Source organism: Falco punctatus, assembly GCF_963210335.1.
Source record: "Falco punctatus genome assembly, chromosome: 4".
NCBI lineage: Eukaryota > Metazoa > Chordata > Aves > Falconiformes > Falconidae > Falco > Falco punctatus.
This window is the reverse complement of record NC_137583.1, coordinates 113,811,975-113,827,950: the sequence shown is the minus strand read 5'-3', so window position 1 is coordinate 113,827,950 and position 15,976 is coordinate 113,811,975. Positions and strand designations below refer to the sequence as shown.

Below are 15,976 nucleotides of genomic sequence, written 5' to 3'. Positions count from 1 at the left end.
TACAGGAAGCAATTCCATTTTAATAGTCTCCAAAGTGTCACGGTTCGAAAGGAAGAACAATAGGGTAAGAGCACGAATATGCAGCCAATACCGACAGAAGCAGCGTTGGTAAGCTTCTCAATATTGCTTTTTGGTATTTCACAGGGAAAAACATTGAGCCTAATATTTCTCATCTGTAGAGTTCTTGGGGGCTTTGGGGAGAAGGAAACTGACACTCTTACTCGGTTGTCTGAGAATCACAGTTTACGGTTACTCAATGTCTTCTGGTCTCACAGGATGAGGCAGAGGTATAATTGATTTCTTCTCTGTAACTCTGCAAAGAGCTTTCCTCGTACCTATGGCAAAAGAAAATAATGCTATTATGAAAGACAGTCATTGCACAAAGCCACGTTAAATGACTTCTCTATTACGTTAAGATCATTTTTCAAGAAGATTTCCTAGAATATCTTGAGTTGCAAGTGACCCATAAGGATTCATCAAGTCCAACTCCATGCTCCTTGCGGGACTACCTGAAACTAAACCATATGACTAAAAACATCATCCAGATGCTCCCTAAGCTCTTGACAGGTTTGGTGCCCTGACTGAACGCCCTTTCAGTGGATAAGATTTTCCTAATGTCCAACCTGAACTTCCCCTGACGCAGCTTCATTCCGTTTCCTGCAATCAAGTTTCCTAACTGATGTACTCTTCAGTAGGAAAAGCTATCTAAAGCAGAATACAGAATCCCATTCATCAACGACTATCTGAACTTGTACAGGCCCAGGAACCCTCAACACAAGAACCTTTCCATTCAACTTAAGGCACAACAACCACTTACCGTAAGCATCTTCATCTGGCTCTCCACTGCTAGCAGAGTAGCGCTCCGATAGTGTCCGGTGCTGCGGGCATTCTGGGCGAGCGGGAGTCAGATTCAAATACTCATGGAGTTCAAGATCTGATCCGTTTATTGTACAAACCAGGTACACTTTTATAAGGCACTCTATAAGCGTGTGATAATATGATTGGCTATTTTACAAGCGTATAATAATATGATTGGTTAACAATTGTTTATTGGCAAGATTTCTGTTTCTACTTTTTCAGGCACGTAGGCTCTTTTCTGTTGTTTCCCAGCTCCTCTTATCGCGTCCTGCTGGCCCTGTTTTTGTGCAAGCACCTGCAATTTGTTCCTCCCTCTTCATTCCACTGTTCTGACCGTGCCCTCGTCTTATTTCTTCAGTATTTTTCCACTTGCTTCAAAGTTCAGTATAATCATTCAATACAGCAAAAGCCCCAACACCTCCCCCTTTCTTTTTAAATACAGCATTAATACAGCTTTGGAAACATTGTAAAAGACAAGGCACTAAAAGTAACAAAAGAATAACAAACAACAATATATTATGCAAAGCAGAAGCAAAAGCAATATTCATTAGGCCTATTCCTAAAAATAATGCCATCGTTCACATTTACAATAATGTTGTATTATATGAGATTCAAAACTTTTTCTGATAATGCGAACCCAGAAGATGAGTTCGTTTCGATGTTCTGCTAAAAATATCTGTCCGAAGGCTTCATAAGATTGTAAGGCCTCATTTATACCTGAAAAGTAGGGGCATGTGTCCCAGTAAGAAGGGAAAAACCGCCGGAACTGAAACGTAGGAAAACCTTCCGCCTATATGCTCCAACCCTTTTACAATATCCACAATATAGAGTAACTGTTGAATTACAAGAAGTAGCACATATAGGACAAGAATTTTCTGTTTCTATCGGTCCTTGCCCAAAAAGATCCTGCAACGCACGCACGATACGGTCACAGTGTAACAAAGACAATTCACCGGAGGGTAATTGACATTGTATCTCCCGAGGTGACTGCTGCAAGATGGGCAGAATAATGTATGTTAACTTATCTACAAGCCGCTTTTCTTCATTTGGTCGTGGCGGTCGGAATAACCTTTCTCGATGCTGTGCCCACTGAGCCCACTGATCCCTCCTGTTCATTTAGGAGTCAATCCTGTCGTAGTCACCCTGCTTTTTCTTTTCAGTGGGTCGGTTTTCAATCCACGGGCGAACCCATTTTGCCGGAATCCACTTGGTCACTGCCCCTGTGGAGATACATGCATAACCCCGACCCCACGTTAATAAATTATGAGGTCCTGACCAACAATTTGAGACAGGGTCAAATACCTGGACAGCTATGTCACGATTCGAAAAATCGTTGGGATTGTTAGAAAAGTGATAGAAAATCGGCTGTTCAGTACATTCCGTTCTGGGATTCAACCAGTTCAGTACATAGCATGCTTTTGCCACTATTACATGAGGACTCCTCTCCCCCTCTTTTCGAAAAACAGACAGGTAATGTTTCAATGATTGATGGGCACGTTCAATAATTGCCTGACCACCAGAATTATTCGGAATTCCGGTAACGTGCTTCACCTGCCATTGCAGCAAAAAGGTCTTTATTCTGGCACTAAGATATGCAGGGGCATTATCTGTTTTTACCATATCTGGGCGGCCCAGCACAGCCATGGCTGACGTCCAATGCTGAATACAGGCAACAGCATTGGTAGATTTATGAGCAGTCGCCCAAATAGCTTTCGAGCAGGTATCAATTGTGACATGGACATATTTAAGTACTCCAAATGGGGTGAATTCTGTAACATCAGTTTGCCAGATTTGTCGAGGTTGTAACCCTCTAGGATTTGTACCTTCCTGTTGAAGAGGTGTTAACCTGGCACAATCAGGACAGGCCGCTATGACAGTCCTAGCGTCTTGACGACACAGACCAAACTGTTTTTGGAGAGACCGGGCAGATTGGTGAAAAAAGGCATGTGACTCTGTTGCTTGTTTTAGAGGAGAATTTTGTAATACTGGGGATGCCACCTGAGTGTCTATATAAGCATTACCTTCTGATAAGACACCAGGTAAATCCAGATGACTTCTGATATGCGTGATCCACCAAGGAAATTGTCTAAAATTTATTTCATTCCACATCTGAATAACTAGGGCCATAAGTCTGTCATTCGTAAAAGACCCTAAAAGGGAACGCGAAAGACGCGAAACTATTCCAACAACATATTTAGAATCACTCACAACATTAAGAGGGACATTGTGAAATTCCTGAAACACCATTAACACTGCTCTTAATTCCAAAACTTGAACTGAACCTTCCATTTGTTCTATATGAGAAATCCAATTGTTCCTGTCATCCCTATAGGCATAGCCACACTTTTGAGTTTTGCTACTAGCGTCGGTAAAAACCGTAAGTGCATTTTTTATAGGATTTTGTTGCTGTAAAGATTTTTCCTCCAATACTAAGGAAGTTTTAAATAAGGGATGATTGGGATAATGATTATCTAATTGAATACCTAGGGTTGCCACTGCAAAACACTCAGAAATCTGAATCCACCAGTCAGCCAAGGACAAATTTTTCACAGGTAAAATAATTTTTTCAGGGTCGCAGCCTGCGAGAGTACGCAAACGTTCTCGTGCCTTCAGCAATAACTGTCCTACTGCATCCACTCTAGTAGTAACTGTGGCTTTTAAGGTGTTACTGTGGAAAACCCATTCTAACAGAATCATAGATCGATCAACGGGCAATTGTGCTATTATAGCCACAATTTCTGTGTCTCGGTTATACACGAGTAGGGTAAATGGACAATTCAATAGTCGCCTGTCCACTCCAACATTTTGAATTTTCTGTGTAATTTTCTCTAGGGCTTTTTCAGCTTCAGGTGAAAGAGATCTGGGATCAGCAGGTGACGAGCCACCCTTCAATAATGCCAATAAAGGAGCCAAATCCATATTGGTAATTCCACAGAAAGTTCTTAACCATTGAATGTCTCCGACTAGTTTCTGGACATCGTTGACGTTTTTTATATTTGGGACACTAATAATTTTTTGTGGCTGGATTCTTGTTTCTGAGATGCGCAGACCAAGATAATTCCAGGGCGCTAGTTTTTGTACCTTTTCTTTTGCTATAACCAATCCAAAGGTCTGCAGACTCTGTATAAGTTCCTGTTCTTTTTCAGGGGCTAGTGTGTGAGGGCTGGCTATTAAGAGATCATCCATATAATGATAGGTAATAAGGTTAGGATTATTCTCTCTCCAAGATTGTAGAGCTAAATCCACAAACCACTGACATATTGTTGGGGAGTTTTTCATACCCTGAGGTAGTACAACCCACTCATACCTTTTTGCTGGAGCGGCACGGTTTATAGCTGGTACTGTAAATGCAAATTTTTCACAATCATCCTCATGCAGAGGAATAGTGAAAAAACAATCTTTTAATTCAATAATTAATAGGTCCCAATTTTGTGGTAACATAGTGGGAGAAGGCAGTCCAGGCTGAAGGGCACCCATGTCAACCATTTTTTCATTTATTGCTCTTAAATCATGTAATAATCTCCATTTTCCTGATTTCTTTTGAATTGTAAAAATGGGTGTATTCCATGGGCTAACAGAAGGTCTGATGTGGCCTAAATCCAATTGTTCTTGGACTAATTCTTGAATGTGTTGCAGCTTCTCTTGAGGTAAGGGCCATTGATCAACCCATACGGGAGTTTCTGATTTCCATTTTAATTTTAAGGTTGGGCGAGAGCTGCTATCAATGGCCCCAATCAAAAATCTGTAGAGATTCTCATTCCCCATTGGGAAAGTACATCTCTACCTAACAAGGACAAGGATGTGTGTAGGACATAAGGTTTTACCCATGCTTGATGTCCTTCTTGATCCATGAAAAGAATGAAGTTTTTACTGACCTGTGTCAGACGATTTCCCCCAATGCCTGAAATGGTTGAACCCGCACTATCTAATTCCCACATGGTAGGCCAAACTGAAAAAGGAAGAACAGTAACATCAGCACCAGTATCAATCATCATTGAAACATTAGGAAGATTTAGACCTTGTGGACCAGATATCTTAACATTACATTTTGGCCACTCGGCACCAATAAGTTGACAAAAGGCAATGTTAGGCATACCCGTTGAGCCAAATGCACCTTGACCCCTGTCCTTTTCTCCTTTTTGAGGGACAGTAGCTTGGAATGGAATGAGCTGTGCAATAGTGCTTCCTGCTGGAATATGAACAGGTGGAGAAAAAACTTTTACCATAATTCCAATAGGTCCGGTATAATCGGCATCAATACAACCAGGAAGAACAAAAATCCCCTTTTTTGACGCAGAAGAGCGTCCTATAAGGAGTGCAGATAAACCATAACCCAAAGGACCACTAACTGTAGAAGGAAGTACATGTACCTTTTCATCAGTGATATTTACAGGTTCTGCCACGGCCAAATCGACTCCTGCACTTCCTCTGGTGGCTGAATACAGCTCGCCGAGGCAGCCATGAATTTTGTTGGGTTCTGGGGATATTTCTTGGCCGCGTCCCTCAGAACGCGGCTGTCCCTGTTTCCCGGAACAAAGAGGGGTGTACCATCTTTTCTAAATTTTGAGCGACAATCGGCCGCTTTATGACCAAATTTTTGACAACGCAAACAATTTCCATTCAACAGAGACTTTCCTCCTAGATTCTTTTTGCAGTCATGTTTAAAGTGACCTTCCTGTCCACATTGATAACATTTTGGCTTAGGACCCTGGTCCCCTCGGCCTTGTACCTTGTTGTTGTTTAGAGCTACTGCTAGAGCATTGGCATGTATTTTTGCCTTTTCCTCTTCCTCAACCAAAGGAGCCCTTGCGCATGCCTCTATCATTTGAGCGATGGATGCCCCAGGGGGTAAGGATGCTATAAGTTGCTTACAAGGGACATTTGCATTTTGTACAGCGATCTCTTTAGTCAACATAATCTTGAGATCTGGAGTGACGTTAGGAGCATTATCAATGGCGTCTCTTAACCTGTCAACAAAACTAAAAAAAGATTCATTAGGTTTCTGCAAGATTTTGGTATATGGTAAGGTTGGTGTATGCAATTGAGGTAACGCCAAGAAAGCTGCTAACCCAGCTTGTTTCGATTGTTGTAACACCCTGGTATGTAACGCTGCTTGTGCAGGTCCATCACGATAAGGACCTGTACCCATTAAGGCATCTAACGGCGCTACTCGTAAGGGATCTCCTTGTGGCAATTGAATGTTTTCTATAAGTTTCACCTCTAGATACTCCTGCCACTTTGCTAACCAAAGCATGAATGTTGTTTGAGACAGGATAAGCTCCATAACTGCTCTTAGGTCGGCCGGCACCAACTCAGTATACTTAATTAAGGCTGTTACTTGATTTCTCACTAATTTATTATTATGGCCATACTGCATTATGGCTTTTTGAATGCCCTGCACCAATTTCCAATCCAGGGGTTCCCATGTCGGCTGACCCTGTCGCAACACTACAGGAGCAGCTAATGGGGTAAACGAAAAATCCCCTTCTATGGTACAATTCTCTACCAGGCCCCTGTATCGCCTTCGAGGGTCAAAATTAGGGTCTATAGGTACCGCGCGCGCATCTTGTTCAATTTTATCCCCCAGAGCCTCTAACCCCTCAATTATAGCCTTATGGGCACTTTTATACGCCTTTTTAACATCTTTCTTTTTAGAGTCCTTGTCGAGCCTCTCCATATGATGTAGTAGGTCGGACATCTTCTTTTCCTGCTGTCGCAGCTCTCTCCGTAGTGCCGAATAAGGCGTCGGTGCTGCCTCTTCATCACTACTGCAAAGACTGCCACTTTCGGGAGGTAAAGGAGGCAGATTGCCAAACAGTTCAGGCTCAGTCTCCATTTCCTCCCCTGGTGGAGCTGTGGGCTGTGTTATTCCCATCCCAGCAGTCTTACATCCAGTACTCGTAACTGCCGGTATTAATGTCTGTCTGCCGCTTGCCGTTTGTTCCTTTTCAGGACACCAGGGTGGCAATTCATCATCTAATCCCCACGCTATTCGTTCAGCAGTAGTCATTACTGGATAAGCTTTAGATGTATGATCGGGGGGGGTTTTGCACGGAGGCTGCCCCTCTGGCTCTTCCTCCGGCTGAGCGGTAGGATCGCTGGGAGACCGCACTGCAGCTTTAACAGCTGCAGCGACTTGTGCCTCGCCGTGTAACTGCGCGACCATACCCCGTACAGCCCAATACGTGCGAGCCAAAGTCTTTACCCCCTTAGTCCCGACTTGCACAGATTCCCACAAGTCCTCTCCCACTTTCTTCCATGTTTCAGTACTATATACATCTTGCGTAGAAGCAAGGTAACCACGGCGGCGACTCCAACATAGCAGATCAATTACTGCCTGCCGTGAGACTGGCGTTTCAGTTTTCTCTGCCAGTTTCATCAAACTGTCTACGATTGCTTTTTCCACCACTGATGCAGTGATTCCCATCCTGCATAAATTTCCTGACTCACCGGTCAGCCGTGCACGTTCCGCCTTTCTTCGGGCGCCCAGCTCTCTCTCCGCTGGCAGCAGGATCCTTGCTGGCTCCGCAGCTTGTAACACGATCCTTAACGAATCCTCCTGACTTTTCGACCGATCCACACGTCGGGGTCACCAGATGCTGCGGGCATTCTGGGCGAGCGGGAGTCAGATTCAAATACTCATGGAGTTCAAGATCTGATCCGTTTATTGTACAAACCAGGTACACTTTTATAAGGCACTCTATAAGCGTGTGATAATATGATTGGCTATCTTACAAGCGTATAATAATATGATTGGTTAACAATTGTTTATTGGCAAGATTTCTGTTTCTGCTCATTCTGGCACGTAGGCTCTTTTCTGCCGTTTCCCAGCTCCTCTTATCGCGTCCTGCTGGCCCTGTTTTTGTGCAAGCACCTGCAATTTGTTCCTCCCTCTTCATTCCACTGTTCTGATTGTGCCCTCGTCTTATTTCTTCAGTATTTTTCCACTTGCTTCAAAGTTCAGTATAATCATTCAATACAGCAAAAGCCCCAACAGTCCGGTACACACGGTAGCCGAGCTGCTTATACATATTTACTGCAACCCGATTTGATACTCTCACAAAGAGATCGACGAAAAATCCACCCTTTCTTTGGAAACATAAAACCAAAGAAAAACCACAGTAAGGAACAGCAGGTGAATGTATTGCTAAATAACCCATAACTTGTAATCTGACCAAGAGCAGGTCTGACGATGTCATATGCTAATCAAACACCTTTCACACTGCAGTAACAGATGCACTCCTTTCCCAAGGGACAAATCCGGTATAAGTTCAGATTTTATTCTATTTTTGTCATATAACCATTCTTTTATACCAGCCTGTAGGTTCAAAGTTATGAACAGAAAGAACAGGGCAAGCTAAGCACTCGCACAGGTCTCATACACATAAGAAATCTTTCATTTTAAAAAAAAATAATCTAAAAATCCACATTTTCAATTGCATTGGCTTAGGGACTGCCTCCTTCAATGTGTGTGGCAGGGGGCAGTGGCGGAACGGGTCACAAAGTTCAGTCACCTAACACAAGGCAGCCCTTCTCCTCACAAGGCAGATTCCTCAGTGTGCAATTTTCCCATTTTACCGATTACAATGGGGTTGCCCTACCACCATGAGTTCAGGACATTTCCCTGTGGGTTCATTTGATGCTCAATTAAATCTTCAGCAAGTACAAGCAGCCAAGCATGACAAAAAGTAAGCTAAGGTACTGTCTGCCATACAGAATTGGTTCCAAGGCTGCCTGCAGGAACTGCAAAAATCTCACGATCACTGAACAAGCACGCTGGAGACCCTACGGGAAAGTGTTGACCCTCCATGAAACTCTCTTGCTGTCAAGACAAGGACCTTTTTCTATCCAGTATCTCTATTAGAATTCAGGCTACACCCTACTCATTCTGGCAAGTTAGCTTTCATAGAAACCCTGAGATCTTACACCGCCACATGACAGTTTTAGTCTTGTTCTCTAATTACAGGGAATCCTCAGCGAATCAGAACACTACTTAAAGCAAAATTCCGGGTCTCTTTCATGCAAGTCAAATACCTAAGCCATGTCAGTTGAGAGGTTACTTTTAGAAGATTAAAGATAAGCATGGTACTCACACTTCTGAAATTTCTCCCAGTAGTTCCATCAATTTAGCAGCCAAACCCAGCTGTTGAAATTCCGGTGCGACAGAGAGAGCAGTAACATGTCCGTGCCACTCTTCCCCAGCCCCAAAGCCTTCCGCTTTACCCAGTACTGCGAATGTACAGAGCATCAGAGCAGTAAGGAGCACCTTGGGAATAATGCACCACACGCAGCCACACGACTTTACAAAAAACCAAGCAGTCTACAAACAAACATTGCGATGATTGTGGTAAAGGCTTAAGCAGCGATTCTATGCTATTACTCAGTGATTCAGCAGCCACTAAGTTTCATTTTGATGCAGTATTACAGTTTTTTCTTTGTTAGTGTAAATAAATAAATGGATCTCCACAAATTCATTGTTTGAGGCGTGACTTCCAAATGCAAGTTTTAAGCAATTCTCTTGAGTCTTTAACTGAGCGGAATTCACGACTGAAGGAACGGAGGGCTAGAAGCCCAAAACTCACTCACCATCCCAGCAATTACTGAAGACTTTTTTTGACTATGGGGCAATAGAGCTTGGGACGCTTTGCCAATGTGGCAAGAGAAAGCAAAGGCCCTGGAAACACTGGACGTTTAAGGAAAAATAAAAAATAAAAGCAGGGATGGGTGTGTGTTCTTCATAGTTCCTCTCCTTTCTACACAGAGCCAAGCTCCTGTTAGCTCGTTAATGAATATGCAGACTTCCACAGGACACTGCTAAATAAGCAACTGATGTGGTGGGTACAGAGAAACCTTCCATACAGCAAACGCTTTAAGCTTTACTGTTAAACACTTCATTTCCTGGGTCCCTACAAAGACTCCCATTCTGTGCCCACCTTCTCAAACCCCCCAAAAGAAGGGGAATAAAAACAACTGGAAGGAACAAATACATATATATATATACACACACACGTAAAAACACGGCGAATCTCTGTAATTAAAAAAATTAGGAAAGGATGCAATCATCCAAGTAATGAGGAGTTAACTGATGCGCTGCATCGGACAGTCTTGTCAAACTCATGCTGGTGAAACTAAGCTCATACCAGTTGGTTTACTGAAACACTTGTCATTTTGATTCAAGTATATGTATGCTAAGACATTCGGCTATAGAGTGAGTGCAAGAAAATACATTTTTGCACACTACAGCAAGAGACCTGCAAAGGGCCACGGTATAATATGCTTCAAAAGAGTCTGTGGTACAAGAAATTCAGCCTCATGGGCTGCTGGCTCAAACACACTGGTGGAACACTGTATAACTGGCCATACGCACGGTTTACACGGAGTGTTGTATGCAATGCACATGTTTAACTAGGTATTTATGGTTTAAGACCTTTTTTAGCTCCTAAGGCAGGCAGCCAGCAAAGATGTTTTCAAGAGTTAACAAGGAACAGAAATTAAAGGAGTTGCTGGTTTTAAGAAGCTGACTCATCATTGTTTTGAAAAATGGCACCATATGGATCACTGTTAATGCGCTTGTAGACAAAGCAAAAGACCTTGGGTTGCGGGCGGCTGTGCAGCTCTGTCTTAATCTTCTGAGGGTAGGTATCTTCTGTCAGTTGCTGCCGGGTGTCATCAACAAAAAGAAACAGGCTATAGTCTTCTGGATTCTCCACTCTAAACTTTTCAGCACAAAGCTGACATACATCTGCGGTAGTGATGTAGGGTCTTACTAGTAAGGTCTTTCCTGTACACGCACTGTTAACTTCCTGGAATGCAACACGAAGGTAGTTCTGTAGAATGAGAAAACAGACATCAGAAACAAAACCTCCAAACCTCATCCTCTGAAAACAGGAAGCTCAGCAACAAACAGCAATCCTCTCTATGTTCTAGTTGTGAAACGCACACCAGTGATTCCTGTACATTACAGCCACCTTGTGAATTGACGTTGGTGATAAGACTGTGGCAGGCATAACAAATTCATAAGTTGACATCCTCCTTTCCTTGGCTCACATTCTAACCCTGCAATTACAAACGAACAGATAGCAGTCTTAAAGCCCCATTGAAAACATCAGTGGTTTTAACGGGACTGGGTGTTTGGCCTTACTAGGAAACTAAATGCTGTGAAGCAAAATAAACATCAGAGGCTGTAGGACAAGGCCTCAAGAACAAGAGTCCAAGTACTGTTAGCCTGATGAATAAGACTTGTAGGGCACAAGCCCTGGGAACCAAGGAACAAGCTAACTGCAGACCCCTGAGCCGCTACAGCTGAGGAGGCAGCAAGACGGACAGAGAAACAAGTAGCCGGATAAGGGAACGGATGGCGCCGATATGTAACTTTGTTAATCAAGAAAGCCGCCTAGAAAGAAACTCCCTAACTTTGGAATAGAAATTCCAAAGTTGTTGCTATGATAAGGTAAACTTCCTATTGTTTAAACGGTGTGTCTTAAATGTCAACCAATTGGTGTGTAATATGTAGAAGGTAGAAACATATATAATTGTAAGAAAATCACTAATAAACTGACATCTTGCTTGCATCAAGCTGTGTCCCGTCTCCTCATTCGCCACAAATTGGTGACCCTGACATGATCCAGTGAAGGATCCGACGTGGAGGGGCTCTTGAATCGCCTGAGCGACTTGCAGCAAATCCCACAGAACTCTGAATGAACCGCTGAAGTGGGAGCCGGCCGGCCTGAAATCCCTCCGGAGTTGAGAGGTGAGCTGTGGGAAATGCGTAATGGCGAATCAGGCTTCGTCCCCAGAAAGAGACGTTTATGAGCTTATGAAAAGTCTCCCTAACAAACATGAGAAAAGTATTTCTGGGCATGACCTTAAAGCAATGCTCAAGTGGGTGCAAGTAGATATGCCCGCAGTGACTGCATCTACAATTTTTGCACGGGAACTTCAGAACAACACAGGGGTGAAATTGTGGGATTCTGTGACAAAAGGCAATACTGAGTCCCACCGTCTGCTCTCTTCATGGAGAGTTATTTTTGAAACTATGAAAGCACAAGAAGAAAAGGCAGAGGAAGGAGAGGAAGAGGAGTCGCATGCTCTTTACCAGCCTCTAAGTCACAGTGCTCTAAACCCCTGGGTGTCAATGCAGTTGAGTATCCGTCAGAGGAAGATCCCTTTGACCCAGGACTGGCAGACCCTGAAAAAGGACCTGATTTATACTCTCCTGATCCACGCGATCTGTGGGCAAAAATAAAGAAACAAGCTTTAAGGGAGGTGGATTTAGAAATGGCTAAGACTATAGTTGCTCCGGTCTTGTACACTCAGGGTCGGGCAGGGGGACCACCTCTTTCTTTTTCGGTTGTTAGGGAACTGCGCCGCAAGAGGCAGCATGCCCAAGAGATGATGCTGCAACTGCTGGTCAATACTATTGAAGAGAAGCTTCACACAATATGTTCATCATAAGGAAAAAGAAAAAAACCCAACCCTCTGCCAGCAACACACAAGGGTGTTGATCCACAGGTTGCTGCACGATAAACCATTCACACTCTTTATGCTGCAGCATGCAAAAGGCAATCCATTTTCATGCAGGACATTTTCATCACATTAACCGATGGCAACTTAGTGTCTGAGCCTGATGTAACCAAATTTCATCTAACAGGCTTAGAGGGAGGCAGAAAGAAAATTTACTCTGCAACATTAAAGTAAAACCGTATGATCACGAGGCAAAAGCTGGATCTTTTTTCTCTGCTGAAATTCACACATGTGCACAACTGATAACATAGATTAATTCTAAACAAGTCCTACAAGGAAACGCAGTTCTACCTTTCAAAAAGTATTTAAAAAGTAAAATAAAAAGCAACTGGAAAAAAACACACCCAACCACAAAACACTTTTGGACACATGAGCAAAGCAGCCTGCCATCACGTGCTTTTTTGCAAAAAACTAACTGCAATTAGAAACTAAAAGCAGTAAAATGAAAGGAGATGGGAAAAATGACAGTAAGAAAGACCTGTTTATTTACTGAGCTGATACTTACGTTTGTACGCTGAATAAATTAAGCATGCTAAATCACAATAGCAAAAATTCACGTTTCCTAAGAACAAGCTGTTAAAAGCTAAGACTGAGAAGAATGCTCATATGACTTCAGTTCCAAAGAGCACTCTGGGTTTTTAATAAACTTTTGATAGCTTGCAGACTGAAACACTGGAACTTTGCAACAGCTTTTAAACCATTAGGACTGAGCAGAACTAATCCATTTTTGTTAGCCGGTGTGAAGAAAAAAATAAATAAAAAAAATCAAATCAGCTCTAAATAAGGCAAAGCACACTACAGTTTCAATTTCTAACGTAGCTAACACACAGAAGACCTGTTTTTTGATGCTTCTAGATGGACAGGATTGCTTCAAGGAGAGGCTGAGGTTTGTGCAAATGCCTGTAACTCATATAGTAAGTATCAAAATTCTTTATGCAGTATCAGCAAGTTGTATTTCATCATCATCAAAATACCGGATTTTTTGCTTTTCCATCCTTTTGAGGGAGGGAGGATGAAGGCCTTTCCAGGACCCAAAAGCTGGTGGTAAGGCTGTGAGACAGCACCACAGACATGTAGTGACCACATCCTGGTTCAATGTGGGAAAGATGAGTTGAGCTGAAGCTGTGTTACACATACCTTGTAGGGAAGGTGCTTCATGTCAGGACTGCAGATGTGGAGAAGGGAGATGGAAAACTGGCATTCTGGGCAGGCAGCAAAGTGCTTGAATTTGTGCCAAGCATAGCCTGGAAGCGGAGCGACCTTACTGATTTGAGGCTCTCTTTCAAAGAGTCAAAGGAGCAGCCCTGGACACAGCTGGTGCCAGCTCTTCCTGTGCTCCCCTGCATCTTCCAGCATCCAGCACGGCGTCCAGCTGTACAGGTAGCTTGGCTGAAGTTCAGTTGCTGAGGAAGAGAAGGTGAAACTGAATACAAGATCCTGCTGAAAAAAATCTTCTGTCATTTAGTCATCCAGCAGAAATACAAAGTTGATTAATTTTCCTATTAAGCGTAATATTTTGCTAGAAAGAACAAAGACTCAAGGTACTTGAATGTGACACCTAACTACAGGTAAGCAGAATATAAAATGGATCCCAGTAAGATGTACTAGCTTTGTGCACTTGCCACTGTGGATAACTGGCTAGCTGAAAAGGGTCACATAGCCATAGTCCAGCTGGCTGGACAAAAATGCACATGGCTCTCAGCTTATCTGAAGTAAAGCAAAATACACTGTCTTTGGCTGTTTTTGTTACACAATAACAGGAAGATTTCGGTGGGAAAAGAATGTTGCAGGTGGGAACAGATAACTACAGAAGAGAAACTAGGGGCGGACTTGGTATTTAGGCAACTAACCAATAATGAGCTTAACTTTTGTAATATGTATGAGCTAATTATAACAAGGCATAAAAGGTGACTGTAAGAGACAATAAACGAAGTCTGCTGATCACTCATATTGAGTGACTGTGTCTTCCCTCTGTCGCGACATGCCACAGTTTGGAATTTCTGTTTGTCAGTTCTCCTCTTCCTAAGAGAGGCATATTGTGGGAGACTGCTGCTTTTCCCAGCTCCTTCCTGTTCAGTGATGTGCTGTGGTTGTTTGCATGGACACTGATAAAGCAGAAGGAGCCGCAAGTGAAAGGTTTAATTACTTCCTGTTGACCCCATACCTTCATTTATCAAGCTCTTAGCTACATCATAACTCATTGACGGTTGTTGTTAGCCTCTCCAGCAGCTTTGCACTGTGGTATGGGCTGTAAACAACCAGACACAAAGGAGTAAATCCTTTCTTCTCGATTCCAACATCCTCCTTGCTTCAGTTCGCAAACTGATGCATCTGGACAGACAGCAGCACGCCTATCTACGTAACAATCTTTTCCTATATGAAAGGCATGCAGACTTGGTTTTAAAAGATAAAGTAATCCCGACTGTTTTGTTATTCTTCAGTTGGAGTTACTGCCCTACTCTGAAAGAGCAGTAAGAAATGGGAGGGGGGAGAAAAAAAACCCACAAAACAAACTACAAACATGAAGACATCCACAATACAGAACTCTACTCCTTGCTTAAACTTTCAAATTGTAGGCAAGCTTTTCTGCCAAGTCTCCTCTCTATTACCCACGGTAAGCCACCAATCGCTACTGGGGAGTTGTGATGATTTATACCACTGGAAATCTGGGTTTGTTCTTTTTAACAGCAAAGCGTACAAAGAAGCTGAATCGAAAATACAATTTGGTCTGTCCTCGCTCTGCACGACTTAAATACAAAGGACAGTGGGAAAGCTCCATTATTTAGTGTTTCCTTTATACCATCATAACCACACTCTGTTATGAAGTGGAAAGACTTTGAAACAGAGGCAAATTTGCCAGCCATCTTCTCAGCACTGCTTCACACCACTTGTGGCCCCAAGGAAATCATTATGAATCGTACTTCTCAAATGGAGATTTCCAACAAAACAACCATCCCCTGGGCTTTTTTTCTCTTCAGCCTAAAGCTCTACCTGAAAATCATCAACTGCAGGCATTGTTCTGTTAGTTGTCCTCCTCTTGTGCCATTGCCGGAGAGTATCTCTAGCTTCTGGGCAGCCTGGTCTTCCTGGAAGTTCTTGATCAGCAAAAGTGCTCCATAAGCATATGCCAAGGAATATCCTCCTGTGAAGGACAGCAGGGGAAGAACAATTCAGAGTGGTTGCAAACACCACGCCAGTTCCAACGGGTCACAGTCAAAAGTACAAACGATTTCTGTTTGGTTTTTTTTTAATAAACAGACGCACACATACACGAAAGTCACTGCATTCTATGGCCAAAATATTTATACGTAAAGAAAAACAGCTTACTTGCCTGCAAAATACTGGACAGTGTGTTCTCAGCTGCTAAGAGCCGTGCAGTGGTTGCCTGGGCTCCATATTATCAAAGTGGTGCAACAGTATCCATCTCTGGGTCCGCTAGCGCTGGGGGTGGCCGGTTATTTAAATGACCAGTGTCGCTCCTTTACTCCTGAGTGTTTTTACAAAGGTGGAACATGAGTTTTCTTCTAAACAGTTTCCAAACAGCGATTTGTTTTCTTCCTGAGCTTCAAGTGGGGATCAAACAAACACAGCTGTT

General features: G+C 43.0%; 1 protein-coding gene and 1 long non-coding RNA gene across 4 annotated transcripts; both read right to left on the bottom strand.

The window, feature by feature from the left end:
- On the bottom strand, positions 1-871 carry LOC308063273. Its single transcript, XR_013927907.1, has 2 exons — positions 818-871; positions 1-335 (listed from the first exon to the last, which is right to left on the bottom strand). It is a non-coding gene; the product is annotated as an uncharacterized lncRNA (long non-coding RNA).
- Positions 872-921: 50 nt separating this feature from the next.
- LOC308063272 (uncharacterized protein) lies at positions 922-7,412 on the bottom strand. Of its 3 annotated transcripts, XM_080385992.1 has the most exons (3): positions 4,955-7,378; positions 4,116-4,807; positions 922-2,465 (listed from the first exon to the last, which is right to left on the bottom strand). In XM_080385992.1, the coding sequence occupies exon 1, from the start codon at positions 7,283-7,285 to the stop codon at positions 5,246-5,248; it is 2,040 nt and encodes a 679-aa protein (XP_080242118.1). In that variant the 5' UTR covers positions 7,286-7,378; the 3' UTR covers positions 922-2,465; positions 4,116-4,807; positions 4,955-5,245. The 3 variants fall into 3 exon arrangements, 2 of the variants coding, with proteins under 2 accessions (XP_080242118.1, XP_080242117.1); XR_013927906.1 differs by having other exon boundaries at positions 922-4,807; positions 7,309-7,412; XM_080385991.1 differs by having other exon boundaries at positions 922-4,807.
- Positions 7,413-15,976: the final 8,564 nt, after the last annotated feature.

Bases quoted from the DNA above. Each gene is read 5' to 3' on its own strand.
- LOC308063272 (XM_080385991.1), bottom strand. From the start codon at position 7,285: ATGGGAATCACTGCATCAGTGGTGGAAAAAGCAATCGTAGACAGTTTG.